The sequence below is a fragment of the Ciconia boyciana genome, chromosome 3 (genome assembly GCF_034638445.1).
Source record: "Ciconia boyciana chromosome 3, ASM3463844v1, whole genome shotgun sequence".
In the NCBI taxonomy this organism is placed as follows: domain Eukaryota; kingdom Metazoa; phylum Chordata; class Aves; order Ciconiiformes; family Ciconiidae; genus Ciconia; species Ciconia boyciana.
In genome coordinates this window covers 91,947,238-91,969,061 of record NC_132936.1, presented here as the reverse complement: position 1 = coordinate 91,969,061, position 21,824 = coordinate 91,947,238, and the positions used below count along the sequence as shown (strand labels likewise).

Here is a 21,824-nt window from a genome sequence, read left to right as displayed (position 1 = left end):
GCGCGGCTCTCGCCGCGTCTCCGGAGTTTTCCGGGTGCCTCTCCAGGGCCGGCCGCCGAAACTTGTCACCAGTTTCATAACCCACTGTTAAAAATTGCCTCCGGCGGGCTGCGCAGCCCGCTTGTGCCGCTGCCCCTCCGCAGCGGGCGGCTCCCCCCAGCCCTCGGTGCTGGCTCGCAGCCCCTCTGGGCCCTCGGCCCCCTGGCCAGGCCTGCGGGACCGGCTGCAACTCCTTTGGTATTACGGGACACGTTACGTAGTGTTTTCAGTTGAAAAGCGGTAGGATTGATACGCTCATTAATGCATTAAAGGACTGATAGTGATCTTGTGGTTAAAGAACTTGTGAGCTGCTGGCCTAGAGCCATTACTGTCGGACACTTCAGTGATGGGCACTGGCTGTAATGTAACTGACGTTACATTAACTCTAATAACAGCCGGTAATGCAACGTTCGTTTTTGTTCCTCTTTGGCTTTGTTTACAAGAAAATCTCTGTTGTTAACCTTAACGCTGTCCACGTTACTAGCAGCCCACTGTTTGGTTCTCAGTTGGCCGTGTTTGAGGCTGAAAAGTGTCTACTCGGCTTCCTTTCTGGGTCTCCTTTCTTTGTTTATTGCTTCCTGTCCATGTCTTTCCTTTCTGTGTCTTTCCTTGAAAGTACCATCTTTGTCAAGAGAATCTTGAGCCTGTTTAGCAATGCGAACCACTTCTCTGTTTTGGTTTTTTTTGTTTGTTTGTTTGCTTGTTTTTTTTAATTAGTAGGGAAGTAATCTTTTAAACTGTACTTTCTACGATAACATCAAACAACTGCTCTGAGAAGAGTGGCAGATGTGACATTCTTTGCTGAGGGTTCCCTTGTAGGAATTTAAAGGAAGTGGTCATGAGGACAAGAGAGTAATGTTTTTATTTTAACTTCAATGATTTGATGAAAAATACGTTAACAACAGAATCATGTTTCTATTCACTGCATCCAGTAAATACTATGTAGAAAGTAACTAGCTTACCTATGTATAAGAACAACATCACGTGTCACATATCCAGTGGAGTCTTATAAATATCTTGACATATCTTGACATTTTTTCATAGCTGATACGATCTCAAAAATTGTGTTGGAGAAAAAAAATCTGTTTTACAGGACCTAAGAAATTCTGCCGGTGCATTAATAGTAATGACACTTTGCATATTTATGGTGCCCTTCAACAGAGGCTATCATGCCAGTCCTCCTCCTCCCTCCTCTCCCAGGTATCCCTCGAAAGCTTGGTAAGTGTTACGGATGAGACAGGAGGAAAGAAGCAGAGTATTTAAACTATTTGCATGTATTATCAAGTCATGTGTTATCAGTGGCAGAACTGGGAATATAAACCGATTACAAGTTGTTTGCTTGAATGCCTTTGGCTCTTGCCAGAACATCTCAATAAAGTTATAATTAACTGTGGTTGGCATTGCCATGAGCTGTAACAGCATTTATCTGCTGTGGAGTCACGTTCAGAAAGGTGCAAAATTCTTGGCTGTCTCTATAGACATCAGGTGTTACGTCTGCTGTGACCATGTGCAGTTGAATGTTCTGTGATCCTTGTGAGAGGTTTGTGTTATGGGTTCAGCAACTACGGGATGGCTTTTAGAAATTGTACATGTACAGATGAAGGATGAGCAGCGTTAATTAAAAACCGGTTCCGTGCTTCTTCTGAAGCCTTTTGTTTGCCTATATATTTGGAAATGTTTAACAAAATAATGGAAATTTGAGGTTGGGCAGTTTCTCTCTCTTGAGATAAAGATGCAGTGCTCCTGATTGTACTTTACTAGTCTTCCATCCAAAGTAAATTTCAGTGTTAGATTATCTGCTCTCTTGGGAGGCTCTGTGGCAGAGGACCTATTTTGTATGGTCATCTTAGTATCCCATAAATTTTTTCTGCAATTCATCTTGTTTCTTAGAGGTAGACTTTTTTTTTATCTCCAGTTTCTTACCTGCCGTGATATTTAAATACTTCAGATACTTTATGGCACAGTATTAGCGTGCTTGGCTTCTGCTCTGTAGTTGTTGGTTAGTTAAGCTATGCTCTCTCTCAAAAAAACACCTCGTAAATCAGTCCCACTGTGATTTCCTATCTTACTTTTCTTCTCCTCTGGGCTTCTTTTTATTTTCTCTTTTTCTTTTCCTTGTACTATGTGGAACTAAATGTGATACTCAGGTAGAGTACCTTTCTGTTGCATTATGTGATGCTTGTTCGGGTGACACACACCCAAGTTTATAATATATGTGAGTTAGCAGGCCAGGCAGCTTACTCTGTTCTTAGTTACTGGTCTAGTACTGCCTTTCCAAGGTTTTTCTTCCTATCAAGTGCCTATATTTTGCTTTCGCTGGCAAATATTCATGTTTCCTCTGATTTTTCTAATTATTTTCTTGAACCTTTTGAAATTATTGTTGCCTCTATTATAATCTTCCTCATTCAGGGTGAAAGAGGACGTCAATATTTATATCTATGCAAGTATCATTAATAAGCTGTGTATTTCAAATAAGAGCGAAAACAGATTAATGCAGGATTCCCTTAGATGCTTATCTGCTAATTACATATTTCACTTTTAATGCTTGCTTTCTGTTTACAGTACTTTGACATCTGCAGATTGAAAAATTATCCTAAGAATAAACTTTCAAGATGCCCTGTGAAGTAATTCACTAGAATAAATACTAGCATTATGAATCCTCATTTTAGTATTCACAAACTGTGTTTTATAGCATTATCATTTATTTTCATATCTTTTCAGAAATGAGTAATTTTCCTTTTCTTAGGTTCTTCTAGCAGCTGCTTGGGAGAGTTGACAAGAAAGGGTTTCCTCTTCTGCAAAAGTTTTAAACTTTTTTTTTATTCTGCATTTTTCTGGACTGTGTTTCCAAGGCATTTCAGAGTTGTCATTATGTATTGGACAAGCCCATCCCAAAATAGCCAAGAGTTTGATCAAATGCATATGCAGGGCACTGAAATTCTTATCTTTGCTTGAGGCAAGCAGGGTTTGAATTGCCTCCCATATTGGTGTCTTGCCTGAACCATACGTCTTCTGACTGGTTGGGGGTGATTCTCTGTTGCGGATGTTATTTCCCTTTTAATTAGCCATCTGCCACCCTGGGAGAGAGCGATGGGGACTCTGCCCCTGCGGCTGGGACCCCTGCGGAGCCAAGCGCTGCCGATGCACGTCCTTGTCCCAGCAAGTGACAAAGCTGTTGAGCTCTGCGGCTTCTGGGCTGGATGAGCTTGAAGGCTTTTGTGTGTGTATGGCTTTTGTTTTGACTAGAAATTTTGTCTTTGCAAGCAATGCATATGTTGCTGTGGAAAGTTTTGCTTCTGACAAACATTTTTCTGGCAAAAATGCTGATTTGCAGACTTTGGCATTTCCCCGCATTTCACAAATGTTCTAAATTGCAACAAACTGCTATGCTGTATGTAACTGTGTGTATGCTGTATGTAACTGTGTGTATAGACACCCCATATCCTACTAAGGAATAATTTTCTAGCTCTTGTCCTCTTTGCTTACTAAAGTTTTAATTTCTTCTAACTGATAACTGTTTCTTAAGAGTAGTAGACTGGTTTGGAGTAGTGGGACCTGATAGGGTTACGTTAAAATTATTTTTCTTGGGTAAACTTGCCTTTGAAAAGGTTTGCAAGGAAATTACAGAGAATGGGTGGATACAATGTGCTTGTCTTTCCACAACTTCATTAAAAATATTCCTTGTAAGACAGTGCCAAAAGAAAAAAAAAAAAACAACAAACAATTGGTAGGGAAAGAGTTAATGAAATGAGGTAAAATGTGGTTAAGTGATAGCAAACAACTGTAATAGAAGGAATGTGATGGAAATAATAGATAAGCACTTGAGGTGGGTTATGGAAGTCAGATTTAGTAATGTTAGCGCTCTCTGGGGGGGGTCAGGGATGGTGATCTTCCCCCTTGCTGCTGCTTTTCTGAGGCAAGAGGGAGGCGGTGAAACCAGTCATGTTACGTGGTAAGATTGTGTCCTTGGAGATAGACAAGTTAAAGTAATGAGGAGAAGGGGCAAATCAGACAGATGGCTGTGGCTATTTATAGTGTGGTTTAGGACACTGGTTACTTGATTCAGAAATAGTTGATATTTACAGTTTGTTGGCTTTTAGATAACAGTCCTCTTATTGGATTAAGTTTCTAAGTTAAAAATCGTTGATAGCTGAATAATCTGCAAATATTGTTCAGAGAAAAAGGAATGAGCAGTGAGTTGATGAAATCAGTTATTTAGTTAATGGAAAACCCCAAAAGATTTGGTTTGTTCAATAAAATAGAAGATAAAATACAGTTTGAAGAAGTTTTGTATAAGATTTTCAAATATGATGATGTGGGTCGAATCTTTGAGTGTCTCTCTGAAAGATGAATTGGCAGAAGTGCTGTAGAAGTCTTCGATAAAAATATTTTTTCTCATAGGGCAGATATTACAAGGAAAACAGTGATTAATGTTAAATTCCTCTCCACCCCAGAAGGACAATATTTTCAACTTCATTGTTTTCAATACATCAGATAAATCAAAAGAAAGGCAGAAGAAAATAAGCCATGGTCACAATACTGAGGCATGTTTAGTTGGGAAAGATGATGCTAAATGGGTCTCAGTGACTGCCAGATATCCTTTCTTTTGCTAAGTTTTTTTTTAGCAAACTTTCTAGTCGCCAAATTCACGTGAAGCCAAGAATAGAAGCTTCTGTACTCTTCTTTCCTGTTTGCTTATACGTGTGATTGCCAGCTAATCCCAGTATACTCATTGATAAACTGTCATGGCTTGTTTTATTTAAGCCAGGAGGACTAGTGGGAGTAAATGTTCCATGATGAAGGAGGTGCGTTAGAGAAATTTGTAGCTTTTGTAGAGAAGTAGAATGTAAATAGAAACTTATGAGACTGGTTCTTTGCAGGTCTGTACCTGGTTTTTATAGTAGTTTGATTTTTTTTTTTTAATTGCATAAATGATCTGAGCATTTCTCAGCATCAGATTTTCCCATTCTTCTCAAATCTGTTAAACCTGTCATTCAGTTTAAGTGTAATGAAAATGTGTTTCTTAAATGGGCCGAACTCTTCTAGGAAAGTGCTGCTGTAAATATTGAGGTGGCATGAACAGACAGAGTTTTGCAATGTTACATTGTCTCCAAGCGTTCTTTAAAGTTTACAAACACTTTTTATAGAAAATTAAACTTGAAAAAAGAAGAGGATTTTCTGATTTTCATGATTTGCTATAGAATTGTTGAATTAAGCAAAAATGAAATAAGTTGCTACGTTCTAGGTGGAAAACTTTGGGTTTTGATGTCAGGTTAGCATATGGTGAAACATCCTATGTGTCTTTACTAGTGCACATTTATAATTTAAATCAGTGTCTCTGTGTCCTACTCAAATTGTAGCCCTCCTTTTTCTGCTGGAGGTCTTGGCTCATGTCAGTTTTATTGCGTCGGGGTAAGTAACTTTGCACTGTTTGAACAACAAGTTGCAAATATAACTCAGCCTTTATTGACGTTTCAGTAGACACTGAAAGTGTATTTACTAATTTTAGAATAGACTGTGTAAAATTCCCCAAGGAAGGACACATGCATCTCCAGAGCCTTTTGGTTCATCTTAATTTAATGCTAAAAGAAGTAAGACTGTACAAATGCCAAGCCTCAACTAAAATTGATATCTGTACAGTTTTCCGAGAAAATAGGTATTGGTCAGCAACCTACTCACATATTTGGCTTCACAACACTGCCAGGCCTTGTCAAGTCCTCCTTTCTAAGTTCCTTAGCTAAAAAGTGGCAAGAACTGACTTAGAAATTGATGAAGGATGGTTATGTTTTGTTTTTTTTAAATGCTGAGAAATGCTTAGATATTTGAAACAGCTCTTATGAATCACTTAAGAGTGCTCAGGATCCAAGCTTTGCGGACAATACACTAGAAATAAAAATACTCTGAAATGTGGAAAAAAAGATTCACCTTATCATAGTGACCTGTTCTGTATGGGCCTGTAGATGGATTAATCTAGAAGATGGTCTTTTCCTATTTGAAAAGAGTTTGCTATATGCTAACTAATACTGAATATTTTGAAACTAACCCAGCATCAAAGAAGTTAAGTTAAAGATCGCAGTGTGGAAAGACTGCATTTTTTTGTGCTCTTAGCCAGGAATATGTTTCCCTTTAGGGCAGTCACATAGGGCAGGATTGCAAAAGCATCGGAACAAAAATGGCATGCACGATATTCATATCCAAGCTTGTAAACAGGAGGTGAGAACAAAATCAGTTATTTTTATATCTGTTTCACTTGATGCTCTAGTCAGTTCAGGGTGGTGGTGGATGTTTGAATACAAGGGGTGTTCAAGTATATCCTGGCTGTAGGAGCGAGAAATAGGAGTGTGCTGATTGCCTTTGCAAATGCTTGTGTGGTCAAGTCTGGTTCACTCCTCTTTTTGTTACCAAAGCCAAATCTAAAAATCTCCTTCAGATTTGTTCTCCCTTGTCTTGCTATACCCCAAGTGATTCATTCAGCCTGTGAACTTCCATTGTCTCAGTTTAAATGTGGGCTATAAGTCTATTTATCAGTCCTGGTGCTGACTGCTGCTGCTGCATTTCTGCCTTTCTTGTACAGAAAGTGGAATGGAATTATATTTGAGCGTTTTCAATTTGGACTCCAGCTCATAATATGCGATTATTTTGTGACATGTCATTGCAGTGTTGCCTATAGAATTAAACTACGTTTAAAACTTGCTCTCTTTGTCCTTACATCAGTCTACATGGAGCATGCTCCTGGGACTCAAAAGGAAGAAAAAAAGGTTAACACTCACTACTTAAGTAAGTGTACTACAAAAATGACTGGAGGATTAGAGAAAATTTTTGCTTATGAAGAATGATTAAATAAGCTGAATATACATTGCTTGAAAGACAGCACTGAAGAGTGGATAAAAGAAAAACTGGCTATCCGAACAGAGATCTGCCTAGTAAAACACTTCAAACTGCAGAAAGAAAAGTCTTCCTGTTGGTTGAGATGCTTAAATTAGTAATCAAGGTATTGCCAGGAATAAATTACTAAATAATTTTTGATTCTGGATGATCTATAAGGCGTTTTGAATTCACTGATAATAAATTGTTTTTCAAACAATCTTTTCAAAGAGATGAAGAATGTAAGTAAATGGCTTTTTCAACCATCTTTTTTTACTGTAAGCTAAATCTTTAATCTCTTTTGGATGGTTTAATTGTTTCAGGGCTTAGCTCTGGTGCCAGTTTTAGGACATCTCTGAAGTCCAGCAAAAATAATTTGCCAGTGGCAGATTGTGCTGTGCATTAGTCCCACGAGGCGGTATCATCCAGTGTGAGTGTGCAGGTGATAAACGGGATGACGCTCTTCTGTGTGGAGAGAAGCTAAATACGCCTGGGTGCTAGCCACTTGTTTCAGCCTGTGGCCCTGTTTCAGTTTTGTGTTACTGTAAATGGCTACAGGCGCTTACAAAAGCTTCCTAGCCTCTCTTTGCACAGCGTGCTTAGTGGGTGTGTGTTGCAATGTTAAGTATGGTGCCTGAAAAATTGTTTCCAGTTGTACTAGACCGCTGATATTTCCCTTCCCCCCTCCCCTGTACCTGTTTTTTATCTCTTCTCTGCCCCCCTGCCCCGGGCATACCTACAGTTATTTACAATACTTAAATACGTAGCGCTTCAGTGAGCCAACTATAATCTAAAATACTGAGCACCCCAGCAGCCTGCAGAATGCTTCTGGCAGTTCTCAGTAGACTGGTTAGAATGACTTTTTGAGGCTGATTCATCCGTATATGTGTTTAGTTATTTTAGCTATCTACGTATTTTTTGCAATACTTTTCTTGCAGTTTTTTCCCTCCCTTGTTCTCTTTCTCTCAATCTGTGAAGAAGACCTTGTTGTTGAATTATGGAAGCAGCCTATACAGAATTGCATGTCTTAGTAGCTCTTACTTTGTCAAATGATGCCTGCTGACCTTCAAGTGCCCATAAATTTGAAGTGAGGTTTACTTTAAAATATTGAGATAAATATTTTAAAGAAAAGAACGGAAAGGCTTTTTCTAGTTCTTGAGTCTTAAGAATTAAAAAAAAAAATCGCCTTTTAAGTTGAAATAGCTGCAAAATTAAGGAACTCATAGAAGTTGATACTAAACATGCATCGTTTATCAGCCATAGGTCTGTTTGTTTTTAAATATTTTCTGTTAAAGATAAATATTTTTTTTAATCTCTTGCTTTTCTGTAATGTCAAGGTGTCAGCCTAAAAAGGTGTGCAGATATACTTTTTAACATCCTTGTCGTTGTGGTTGCTGATTCCAGGAAGTGTAAATTTCAGTTTACTTTTTTAAACATTGGTGAAATCCAGATTTATTAAGATGCAATTGAATTATTTGATTATATTGTTATGGCTGCTAAGCCTGTATTAGGAAGTCAACAACATTCTAAAAAATGTTGTTTCTAACTCAGTTTCTACCTAAAACATTGCCTCACCCTTTTGTCTACTTTGCAGTAATGTGACCTTAGAGTCTTTTGGGGAATTTCTTAAAACAACAATGTTGTTGCACATGAGATTTTTTTTTTTTTTAACATAAGAATGAATGTTATTTTTAAACTTGGTGTTTCCACTTGGTAAAGAAGTGGAATAGTTAAGGTAACTACAGTGCTATTAATTTAGACCGAATGCTCATGAAACTTCTGTTTTGTTGCAGTTGGTAATACTAAAAACTTTTAACAGATAAAGTGAAAAAAAAAACCAAACAAAAACGGACTGTACAATTGTAGCTGAAATAGACTGTTCCAGGCATCTCTCTTCCCAACATTCTCTGTGGTTTTTTTTTGGTTTTTTTTTTTTTCCTTCTCACTCTCTTGATTTTAATTTCACAGTTGAGCTGTAATACAGTAACTTGTAGCACTTAGCCTGGAATAAACTTGAGGCGGACACTGCCTTGATCCTTGCTGCGGAGCCAGCGGGGCTGGGTGCTTTATGGAGACGATGCGCCCCACCCATAAGGCAAGGAACAATACGAATTTTTGTGTGATCCCCGTAGGCGTTTTAGAGGTTTGTGACTGACGACTAGCCTACAACTTGATGCATTTTAACCTTACTAGCTAGAAGGTCAGTTGTCACAGAACCTGTTTGTTGGGCATATTTGTGAATTCTTGAAATTTTTGGCAAAGCTTCCCAGGATTGGCCAAAGCACAAGCATAGAACAGTGTTGCAGATCATTCAAAGTGGAAGCGATCCTCCTTTGCTCTCCTACTCCCTCACGTAGCGCAGGCTTCAAGTGTGACTTGCGCTAAAGCTGCAACCATGGGAAATGGCCTGTGCAGTCTCAATCTATTGATAAAATTCTGTTGTTTGCATCTGAATTATAAGAAAACTGTAGTTGTACAGTTCAGTTATACTTTTCATTGTGTTTAAACCCAGACCTCTTACACTTTAAATGTTTGCACAGACATTTAGACAGGTATTGGCTAAATATTTTGATCGGAAACAGTGAACCTAGAGTTATCACTGTTTTGTTCTAGAGACAGAACATACTGCTAGATCTCATCATTTGTCATTTTAGCTATTTAAACTCAGTGTATTAATTTATTCAGTTTTCATTTATACTACAAACTGTTTAATTTATGGTATGAACATTTAGGTTCCTTGGCATATTTTCAGTTCATTGCCAAACATTGTAAAGAATGAAATCTGCTTATGACATATGGATTGTTACAGTATTATTGTTAGTATAAAATTTCAGTAGTTATTTTAATGCTGTCCTTATGTGCATTACAAATAAACCTGAATATTATCATTAAGAATTTCCAAAATAAAATTCGAGCTTACATATATAACCGATGTTTTGTTGTACACTGAGGCTGACTTAATTGTAATTATCCAGTACTTAAATAAATGAAGGATAAGGGTTGCTAACATCCTGTGGAAAGAGGGGGAATATTCTCCTTACTTTTTATATATTATGAAAATGACCAAGTGTAAGCATTCTCATTTTCAGAGCCAGGATTTCTCAAAAATAATGAGTATTGGACATAAGGATGCTACTCAGAAGAAAAGCATGAAAAAACTATGCTAGAAACTGCGCAGCCTCCAAGGAGAGAGCAAAATTGTTCTCAAGCACTCTGGTGCACTTACCTGTTTCTTGATTTGCCAATAAAACTGCCGATCTGTAAAGTATATAGTAACCTTGAAAGATCCTGGCCATAAGCTTGTGTAGGGCTGGAGAGATGGCTCTTGGGCCATGAATTCCACTCTGTTGTTGCTGCATGTTTTTCGAGTAATAAACACAAGGATTTCTTGGAAGTCCAGGAAGAAGAAAAGTTATAAGGCATCAGTAAGAACATTGGCATACCACTGACAATAAAAGATGTCCAAAGAATCAATTAATATTTCTTCCAGTGCTCTTTCTTCCTGTGCAATATGTGTGGAATACATACAGGCTGCTAGTGGCCCAGAGGAGGTAGAGCACAATCCTTTTCCTTCATGTGAATCATAAGAAGTAGATGCTTCAGCTCCAGAGGTAGAGTTAGGAATAATTACATTATTTTATGTGCTTAAGAAGTTTCTGGTAACAGTTTTGAATCTGGGTTCTCAAATGGTTAGTCGGACAAGTCACAGAGCCAGGCCTGCGCTGTATTGGAAGCGTGACTCTGCTCATTCTCACATGAAGGAGGTGCTGTGTGATATTTCTTAATCAAATCCATTTATGTCTCTCTTTCTTACAAAAGTAAGCTGCCAAAACTACTGAGAAGTTGCATTTTTTTCTTTGTTTAGGCTGCTACCAGTGGAAGATGACTTTAACCTCAATTGTTAGCATGGTAATGCTGGTTTGACCCTTGTAGTAGAGCAGTGCGTGAGCCAGGCCATTACTGGCTGTCCTTTGCCAACGTGACAGCTAAAAATGCTTCATTCCAGGCTGTTCAGTCAGTTCGTTCTTAGCTAGAAATTGCTTGCAGACAGCAGGTCACATCATAGATCACTTCATCTTGTGTCCTGATGGCATTGAATGATCTTTTTCATTCCAGCCAAATGTATATTTACATCACGTGCTACTATTTTTAATAGAGTGCTTTGATGTTCTCTCACTTTTTGGCTAGAAGGGCACTTGTTTATTTCCGCTGGGCCTGTTTGGAGGCAGGGAGAGAGAAATTACTGTCACAGTGATATGCATTATAATCTGGGTGTCTGTACAGTTACCGCAAACTAAGTTGTATGTGCTTGAGGTGTTCCTCTTGTTACTGAGAGCGATGGTGACCTCGTTGAGTTGACATGCTTCTTGCATAGTTACATTCTTCAGGGTAGGAAATGCTGACTCCAGTGCCAGCATTTCTTTCTTCTGTGCCTTTCCCTAAACCTGAGCATAAAATGAACGTTAGAATTCAATTGTTTTTTATTTATCCCAGTTTGAGTGTTAAGTGAGGAGAACCTTGATGCCAGAGCGACAGAAGCCTTTCTTTTGATTCAGCTGAGGTTTTTTTGGCAGTCAAATGCATTTCTCCCATTGAAGGTGAAATCCGACTTCATTAGAGAGCCGCCAATGTTTTCTACTAGTCATAAACTGGCTGCTCTAGTTGGTGACTGGTGGGTAAGGATTCTTCAGGTGTCTGTCAAGCTGTTTACTGGCTGTACTTGAGCAATGAAATTATGTCAGCTGGTGTCATATTTTAGGGCAGCTGCTATAGCTGGCCACCAGCAAATGGCCTTTTGGAGTAAGATTCATCTTGTCTGATCTCCAAAATTTAACTGAGTTTGCTGTGTGCATTCCCTTCATAGTTGGTGGAGAGAAAATGGCATTTACAGGCACTGTTTTTCTCACTTTGGGGTAAAAATCTGAAGTCAGGTAAGTTATTCTTTAGACGTGTCTGTCTCCATCAACTAAAATATCTGGGCACTGCTTGCAAGGCTGTGGCAGGTGAGGAGAGGATACTCCTGCTTGTTTCTCCCAAGCTTTCCCTAGAGATTGGTACAGCTTGCAGTACCTACAGAAAACACTGCTTATAGAACTGCAATGGATTTTTATGTAAATGAAAGGCTTACTGGTCTTCACGTTCAACAGCTGATGGTCTAGACCAGTTGCCTTTTATCCTGTTTGTGCTTCTCAAGAGACAGATGAGATACTTGGAGACTTAGCTGCAAAGGCGGCAGAAGGCTTCTGATCCTGAAAATAGCAGGCAGCTTGCACTGCAGGTGAGGCTGAGGTGTGAAGTGGTGGCTGCCCGTAGGTATTTTTGTCTACAAGTGTATTTATGAGTTGAGAAAGCACAAGAACCTGCCTCTTATAAGGGACTTGATCTGAGCATGAGGTAGGAAAGCAGCAGGTAGTTCTGCCTTTATGATTAGGAATGAGTATCTTGTATATATCATCATTTTCTATTTAAAGGAGATTTTTCACAGACAACTAAATACTTATTCTCTGCTGGAAGTTGATAAAGGTTAGGTGTCTGTTTTCCATTTGACTTTTATTTACTTCTATGCCATTTCTCTCCTCGTCTCCTTCACCAAAGTACCTTTCCCTGTTTTCCATTTTTTTCTCTCTTAATTACAGTATTTCTGGAGAGCTTCCTTAACCTATTTTAGTAAGTATTATAATTAACACTTGGCACTGTATTACAAACAGGGTTTTATTTTTCTTTTAGCTGAACATGTTGTACTTCAGTTCTTTGACTAGTATCATGTATCTAACATACCTATAAAACAGTACACTAATTATATACTGCCTCAGTTAGTGAGCAGAAATACTTTATCATCTTCTGCTTATTGTTGGTAAATGCTTTTATCTGCTGAAGGCTTTTCGTATGCTTATTTTATCTATTCCTTATCCTTTATTGAATGTTTAGCCGAGAGAGGAAATAAACCCTGTCAAACAAACTAAAATTGCTTTATTTCTTATCTTTTTTTTTTTTTTGGATCTATAATGAGCATGTGGTTTAGAAGGCTTATCTATGCAGTGTTTTGTCTAAGCGTTTAATGTTTATGAAACCCAGTAAGCTAATTTCTTTTGAACTGTACAAATCAGTTTTAAAATAACTTGGGGGAGACACACACTTAAGAGCTATGCTGAATGGTTTTGAGGAAGCAGATTCTAAATTGAACACTTCCTTTTGCAGGCCCAGATCGCCTTTCTTCAAGGTGAAAGGAAAGGACAAGAAAATCTGAAGAAGGATCTAGTGCGAAGAATCAAAATGCTGGAATATGCGCTTAAACAAGAAAGGTATGCTGCTTTAGTGATGAGTACATGATGAAGAAATTCTGAAGACTGCTACTTTCTTTTGCCTTTGTATTTGACAAAAACAAGATATACTTCTTCTGTATAGTCAGATCTCAAATTGACAAATATTATACTAAATAAACCTAGTAGTCTAAATGTCCACATTATGGCTAACATAGTATGGTTTCAAAAACATGCAAACAAAACCCACAGTTGATCAATGATGAATACATTTTCCTTGGTAAATTTCCACCTAACTGTATAGATTATACCCTGGAATTATAGTGTATTCTCTTTTAGTTCAAAGTACTAGCTTTGTTTAATAATCTCTTGACAACTGAAATCTTGAATACCTATCTTCAGTCTAGTAATTACTAGTTTTTAATCTTGCTAAGTTTTTAGTCTTTTCAGTATGATAGACTCTGCAGGAATATCTTGTGGAGGCTAATTGTGTGAGGAGTGAAAAAATTTTCATGTTTACCAGTTAATCAAATGTCTGTTTCTTTGTTCATGAGGATTTCAGTAGAAGTCCCCAGTCTACTTTACTATTTTATTCTTACTTATACTTTCCTGTTGTTCTAATCTTTGAGGCAAACAAATTGGTTTTTTAATCATGTTTCCAGAAGTTGTTCTGTTCAAGTGCTTTATTTTAGGCCAAGTTTAGTTTTAAAATTGTTTTTATTAGTAAAATGTCTTAAAATTCTTGACCAAAGAGTATATTTATGGTACTACTGCAAAGCAATCATTGCTTACATACCATTTTCCTTTCAGATAATTCCTACTTGTCTTTAATAAAATATTAATAAAATAAACCTCTTTTAATTAGTTTGCATTAGTAGAAATAAGATTAGAAATATATACATATGTAAATGAGGAATAGGATATTGCAGCTAGATAATTTAAAAAGGACACTAATAGTTGTACATCACTGTTTTGCATTTAGATTTGCTCATCTTATGTGGGCTGCTTTAGCACATGGGATATGCCTTGCACCATCCAGTTTGGCTCTTTCTGGTAGCAACCAATTAATCCGCTAGCATGGAGCTGCAGACAGTTTCCTGGCCAGCAGTAGCCTCAGGGCTCCAGCGTACTTGCTTCCCCTTTGGGGAGTTCTCAGGGGAATGCTTAAGGTAGATACCCTTTTTGCCCGGGCCTTGTTATGGCACTGATCTTATATCAAATAGCACAGAAAAACAGCAAACGTATGCATAATGGAGATTGTAGTTTGTAGCCATGGAAAGGCTTACATGTGAGGCATGATTATAAAGATTAGAGTCACTTTAAAATAAAACAGAAGCAATGGAGTACATTTTTGGGCAGTTAAAGCCATCCAGAGGGACCTCGACAGGCTTGAGAGGTGGGCCCGTGTGAATGTCATGAAGTTCAACAAGGCCAAGTGCAAGGTCCTGCACATGGGTCAGGGCAATCCCAAGCACAAATTCAGGCTGGGCGGAGAATGGATTGAGAGCAGCCCTGAGGAGAAGGACTTTGGGGTGTTGGTTGATGAGAAGCTCAACATGACCCGGCAAGGTGCGCTTGCAGCCCAGAAATCCAGTATCCTGGGCTGCATCAAAAGAAGTGTGACCAGCAGGTTGAGGGAGGTGATTCCCCCCCTCTACTGTGCTCTCATGAGACCCCACCTGGAGTACTGCATTCAGCTCTGGGGTCCCAACATAAGAAGGACATGGACCTGTTGGAGCGAGTCCAGAGGAGGGCCACGAAGATGATCAGAGGGCTGGAGCACCTCTCCTATGAAGACAGGCTGAGAGAGTTGGGGTGGTTCAGCCTGGAGAAGAGAAGGCTCTGGGGAGACCTTATAGCAGCCTTCCAGTACCTGAAGGGGGCCTACAAGAAAGCTGGAGAGGGACTTTGTACAAGGGCATGCAGTGATAGGACAAAGGGTAATGGCTTTAAACTGAAAGAGGGTAGATTTACATTAGCTATAAGGAAGAAATTCTTCACTGTGAGGGTGGTGAGGCACTGGAACAGGTTGCCCAGAGAAGTTGTGGATGCCCCATTCCTGGAATGTTCAGGGCCAGGCTGGATGGGGCTTTGAGCAGCCTGGTCTAGTGGAAGGTGTCCCTGCCCATGGTAGCGGGGTTGGAACTAGATGATCTTTAAGGTCCCTTCCAACCCAAGCCATTCTGTGATTCCATTCTGTGATTCTAAAGGTACGCTCTAAGGTATATAAATTCAGGAAGATTTCTTGTATTTCAAAACTGGGGGAGCTATTCCTGATTACTTAGGGATATCTCTAATACTTAATGTTCATAGCTCAGATAAATTAGCAATTGATCTAAAATTACCAGACTATGTAAAGACATTTCCGTGTGCTATCAGAGAAGCTTTGTAGATTAAAAAAAAAAAAATCAACAATCAAACTTCAAAATGGGTAGTGAAAATGTCCCTCAGTTGCATTCAGTAAAATGCACCTAAATTAAGACATATAAATCCTAATGCAGCACTCACTGTCAGAAATAGGAAAAAACACCCGGTGGTTTCTTATTAGCAGTTTTTACTTGTGTATCTTTTATCTTTTCTTGTGTTTTTTTCTGCAGAGTATGGTATTAGGCTACGTTACTCAGGTCAGTAGACTGCAGACAGCTGATCTGATCCGGTTTGACAGTTTCAGTATGGGTGTGCAATGGTTTTTAAGTGTGATGCTTGTGAATGGTGTGTGCTGGAGACAGCTATTTATGAGTTTGTGGTTTTAAACAGCAGTATTATTTGCCAGTTTCTGAAGAAATAGTCTTGTATTTCTGCTGGAGATGTCTCCCAGCAGTGTTCTTGCTTGATACTTCAAAGAATGGCAACATACTGAGCTTGGAAGCACTGCTCTCTTTCCCAGCATTTTCCTAAATCAGCCGTCGACCAGTTCAGGCAGTAGTCGGTTGGGATGCTGGCTGTTTCCACTGGGATCTCAGAGCTGGAAAATGAGATCCTACAAGGTAGGAGGAAAACATTTCTCATCAAGTTAGGGGAAGGGTGGTGCGGGTGAGAGGGAGCAAGGAAGCATTCCTGTATTCCTTCATTTCTGCCCTGGCCTTGCAGCACACCCAATCTTTCTTAGCTAGATGAAATAAGTTATGAGTAACGGGACAGAATATGAAATTGTGGCCCAGAGTAGTCCATGTTTGCAATACCCTCAGGAAACCATGAACAAGAAATGAGCAACATTGGTTTTCTCAGATACATGCTTTTATGAGCTGCTGTTCCTTATAGTGGGTGTTCAGCATTTCTTTTATCAACCAAATGTTTTCAAAGTTTACTATAAATAAACAACTTTGGAAGCATTGTCATTGTTCTCTATTTCATGGCACTTACCCACTATAAAATTACGTAAGGTAGAAAATGAGTTTTACTTGCAGATTATCATGCTTTTCTGACAAATTTAGTTTAATGTTCGGTCTTTATGTTAGTAATTGTAAGATTACCTTTTTGTTGCGTGTGTAGGAAGCCCAGTTATTTCTCCTGAAGAGTCTTAATACACTAAATAGCAAAGACCTTAATAGGAAATAGTTAAGCACTGTCATTTGTTCAACAGCAGTTTTGATACAGTTTTGCCAACATCCAGTAGATTGCAGTGTGAGGCTGTTCACAGTTGAGGGTTATTTTTTATTACTTTATCAATACTTGCTCCACCACCAGTAAATTGCATTGTTTCCTCTGGATTTTCAGGAGATAGCTGAAATGTAGTACTGTTTCTCTCAAGTACATGTCCTATTTTATCTAGTCTAGCTCATTTCCTGTCTTAACATATTTTAACCAAAGAACTGGACTCCTGAGCCATGTCTCTAGAAACATTTGATTTAATTTTATGTTGTTTTCTGCACTGGTGTGTCTGATCAGCATAAGGCTGGCGCCTTCTCCCCTGGGTAGAATATCTCGCCGTGCTGTTCCTGGCAGTTGTTCTTGTTTATGTCTCTTGGTTTGGCGGCGGCTCCCAGATCTTCTATGGATGTTTTGGCAAGCTCCCTCAGCACAGCTGGATCAGATGCTTCAGGTCTGGAGACAGATATTTCCAAGAAATAGTGGCCTTTTTTGATCGGGATCAAACTTGTTTCTTTGTGAAGTATTCAGCAAAGTTTCACTGCTCTCGGTCTTAGGAAATTTAGAAGGATGAAAGCTTTTAGCATTTTCCAAAGCAACTCTGGAAGTGTTGTGGCAGCCATGTTGAGTGTCTCCAAGCACTGTTTGCATAGAAGACACATAGTTTAAAGAAAATACTGCTAATCAAAAAAGGTGAACTGCATAATGAAGTGCAAAAGCCAAAGCAGTGGTAATATTTATACTTACCTGAGTAAGGGCATCTACCCTGTAATACAGTATCACAGCCCCAAAATAGCTTTCTTCCAAACAACTTGAAGGCTAGTTTTCAGATAGAAAATACCTTCTATAAAGTGATATCCTTCAGCTAGTTATTTTTCAAGTAATTTTTCAGTCTCTGCATGCTGTTAATAATTCAGATTTAATTTTCAGAAATTGAAGGTAAATCATCCAAGTTGAACAAGTTTCAGATAATAAAGGCTCATCTTTGTGATTTGTTTCCCTCCTTCTTCTCCTGCCCCAAAACCACTGTCCTTGTTTTTGACCAGATGAGACAAAGGTTGGAGAAACTTTGATTTTTCTTTGTACTTATTTACAGAAAAAATACATTTGCTCTTTTTTGTGATAATAGTATCTCACTGCTGTGACGTGTGAACTAGAGTTCAGTGTGAACTACAGAGGGCTAGTTTAAAGCTGTTAATAGCTGGACTGTGATTTCTGAAAAAGCGGAGAAATTAAGCATGACAGGTGGGCAGGAGATATTCTGTTATTGTAGAAATAGATTAAATATAAACATGCTAATGGAATAAGCTATATACAGAATTTGTATAGAAAATAATTAAGGTCTCTTTTGCGAGAAGTTTCATAGCCTTTGACTGCAATATGTGTCACTGAATGGTCAAGACTCTCCCTTCTAGTCTTGGAGTCTGAATTGTTGTGTTGAGGCCTTTCCTTGGTATGCTTTAGAAAGAAGATTGTCTTTCATACCTGTGACATTTTCAACTGTACCATAAGAAAGTTTCTAATAATAAATCTCATACTTGCTGCCTGAAGAAGTGTAGAAAATATTTCCTTGATGGACTGTTAGCTATCTATATGGATTATTTTTTTTCAATATTCCTCCGGACTTTAGAAGCTGACCATAGCTGAAGGTGAGTTCACCGAGTCAAGTACTCTGACATGGTATTCATGTTTCTGTTTCACATCTAACTGGTGTCTTGCTCAGATACCTGAATTTATACTAATTGATTCTAATTAATTCAGATTTGAGTTTGGCATTGGGTTTTTTGTCATTTTGTGCAGGCAAAGGTCTATGGCTTTTTGTTTTTAACTTTCCCAGCAATATTAAAAATCAGGATTGCTTTTTGGGATTGTCAGCTCTTCAATTGCCTGTCTTTGTTAGGACATGATTCTTCTGCCATATCTGTATTTCTGCTGGTATATGCCTGTGATATACAAAGGTAAATCTTCTGAAAGATGAAATCTTAGTCCAGCTTGGCCTTTAAATAAATTTAAGGGCCAGTGGTGTACAAGACCATATAATCTAGGTTATCCTCTTGAAGTAAAGAAGAATAACAAAGGCTTTAAAAACTGTTGCATTATGAGGAGCCAGTTAAAAAACCTGCTACTAATAGTTTAGAATGTGGATAGAGTGAATAATCTCACTTTGCTGAACTGATTTTATAATGCCTTTAATGAGGGGGGGGGAACTTCAGTAAGAAGAAAGAAGAATATTACTGTTGATTTAAGAGGGAAAGACATTTAGAAAATAATCATACACAGATGTAACAGATTGGAATAAATATATTGAGAAGCTTAAAAAAATGCAGGCTGAATTTTTGAAAAATGAATTTTGGAGAACAGGCAAGGGATCTGAGGAATAGGAACGGTATAAAGGATGATCCTTTCAGTTAACCTAGCAAATATTTTACTTTGGTTCTTAGGGTGAAAATTATTAACAAAGCTTTGATAAGAAAATTAGTGAATGCATAGAGGATAATGGAACTTTATATGAGACCTATGAGCTAAAAGCAAATGCCTCATGCCACAAAACTAACTGCGCTGAAATTATTTGCAGGAATTGAGTAGAGCACAGTATAGGTCATTAATCCAGATTAAAGTATTAACATTTGCTCACTTTTGATAAATCAAAATGGATTAAACATTAGGTAGGGTGACTTGAATTGCTGACTGCATAAAAACTTGAAGTTTTTGACAAAGTGTAGTGTTTAAAGTTGGTGTGGTAGGTTAGTGTCAGGGTAGAGGATTTCTTAGTTCTTGATTAGTTATTACTTTTTATTAGTGGTGGTGGGGGAAAAAGTATACATAGCATCAGTATTTAACAATAATGAAATGCAATTGTTTTACCAGGGTAATGTATCTCTGCCAGTGAGATGCAGGAAACAGATAGTTGTGAAAGGAAAGATAAATATTTTGATCAAGCATTCAGCTTTAATTTTGTTGTATTCTTCGTTATCCTTTTCTGTACCGACCACAATGTTTATCCTTCACATCCTTTATCCTTATCCCTATAACTTATTGCTGTTAATACATTTCAAGTGCATCCTTTTTCCTTTCCTTGCTGGTTGCTGCTCAGCTGAGTTAGAGCTTAGTGCTCTAGCTCTTGAGGAGGAAGTCAGTTCCTTCATCTGTCTTTGTTGCTACATCTAAGAGGCATTTCTTCACTCTGCACTTACCCTTCTCATCCAGAATTAAATGTTTATTATAGTTAAAATGCAGCTGGATTAGTAGGAAACTAGTACTGTTGATACTGAAGCATAAGAACTACCAAGCATCGCTTCCCTCAGCACCATTTTGTTAGAAGTAATGAGTTTTCTTGATGAAATAGGAAAAGGCAAAAGAAAACAGTAATGTAATAAGGATGTCTGAGAAGCAATCAAGAGGTGCACATAACTTGAAAACATTATCTGCAGTTGTTCTTGATACAGTCATTCGAGCTTAGTGAGACTTGCCTCATACAATTATGAAGTGTCACACCCATCAATTTTTTTAAAAACAAATTTTAAGTGCAAGATTTTCCTTGTGAGTAGTGGAGCTAATGAAGCCCATTTTCATGTTGGTGTATGTGAGGTTTGTTTTTTTTCTTTTTGTCTTTCGTAGCCTGTATCTTGCTGCCTTACACCTAGCTCCATACATTTGCATTGGAGCTGCATGTGTGTGTGCGCTAGTTGGTTGTCCCACTACTGCCAGACTGCATGCCCAGCATTGCCCGAATTCTTCCCTGCCTTTCGTTCAGGGTAGGAACTAGTATGAGTGCTGCTTTTCTACCCGGTTATGAATGTCTACAAAACTTTATAGGGAATCAGGATTTTTTGAGTCGTCTAAATTTTCATGTTTGGCAGAAAACAATCATAGGGACAAAAGTTACAGTGAGTGTGAGAGAAGGGGGGAACAGATTGCGAACTGGCTAAGGCTCTCTGCCTCAGTTTCTCTGTTACTGTGTTCTAAGACTACTCTAATGAATCTTTAATAACTTATATGTGCATTTGTAATGCTGTACTACTGTGGCATTATTTCGTATGTTTAAAAGTCTATAGACACTGACTCTGTAGGATGAAGCTTTTCAAATTTAAAAAGCATTTTCCCTTTTCTTCTAGCTACTCATTGTCATCATATAGCACGCTTTGTGGGGTTTATTACAATAGGCCTTCTGTACGCTAAATATTTTTGGAAGAGAAGTCTCCATTTTTGAACTTGGTCAAGTGGCAGATCTAGCAGCTTTAAGAGAAACTGGTTTAGATGGGCTACTGTCAGTGCTAAATTTCATTTAGAATACTTCTAACCAAGGGCCTGCTGCTGTTGGAAAGCACAGCATTTCGAAGAATAAAACTAAGGTTGGCTTAATTGAGGTGACCATATGAAATATGCAGTAGATGGCACTGAACTGACATGGGTGGTAAAAATGTTTCATAGTGATGGCTAAAAAAAAAAAAAAGTGGGGGTGGGGAGGGAAGCAGAGTGTAGACGATGTCCACAAGGAAGGAACCTTTTCTGTAGCAAGAACGTTTTGTAAAATCTGCAGTCTACTGATCCCTGTGTTTCATCAGTTGCTTTGCAATTACATGTCAACCTTGGAAAAAATAATTAAGCAAAATTACATATCTGAAGTCCTGCTGAAATTACTTGTTTTGTTCCTAGCCTAGAAGAAAGGAGTGGCTTTTCAAGTGAAGACAGGTGACGTTTATGTGTTTAGAGATACCCTTTAAATGTGCTAATAGTTTCTTCTTCTTCTTTTTTTTTTTTTTTTCCCTTTCAGGGCTAAATATCACAAATTAAAATATGGCACAGAATTGAATCAGGGAGATATGAAGCCACCAAACTATGATTCTGGTAAGAATTTATTAAGAATGAGTTCATTACTGGCATAAAAGCATAACTGTGGTTTGTGCAAATGCTGAAATGATAGTGTTGATAAAATAGCCACTTAATGGAAGCAGTGGGAATAGTGATCATTAATAAAGACTGTATTTTACTCTTGTAAAATTAAAAATATATGCTAATGCTCTGAAAGAGTCTATTAATAGATCAAATGAGTTTAGATTTAAAAAAACCCAA

At 38.2% G+C, this 21,824-nt stretch overlaps 1 protein-coding gene across 3 annotated transcripts in view; it reads left to right on the top strand.

Annotated features, from left to right (window-relative positions):
- STRN (striatin) overlaps positions 1 to 21,824 on the top strand; it is a 75,418-nt gene that overhangs the window by 694 nt on the left and 52,900 nt on the right. For 2 of the 3 annotated variants that reach the window (XM_072856566.1, XM_072856565.1), the window contains exons 2-3: positions 13,102 to 13,205; positions 21,526 to 21,599. In XM_072856566.1, the coding sequence (XP_072712667.1) occupies positions 13,102 to 13,205; positions 21,526 to 21,599 (178 nt within the window). Of the gene's footprint in view, positions 1 to 13,101; positions 13,206 to 16,125; positions 16,151 to 21,525; positions 21,600 to 21,824 lie in introns of those variants that run through there. The other variant, XM_072856567.1, reaches the window with a different exon arrangement.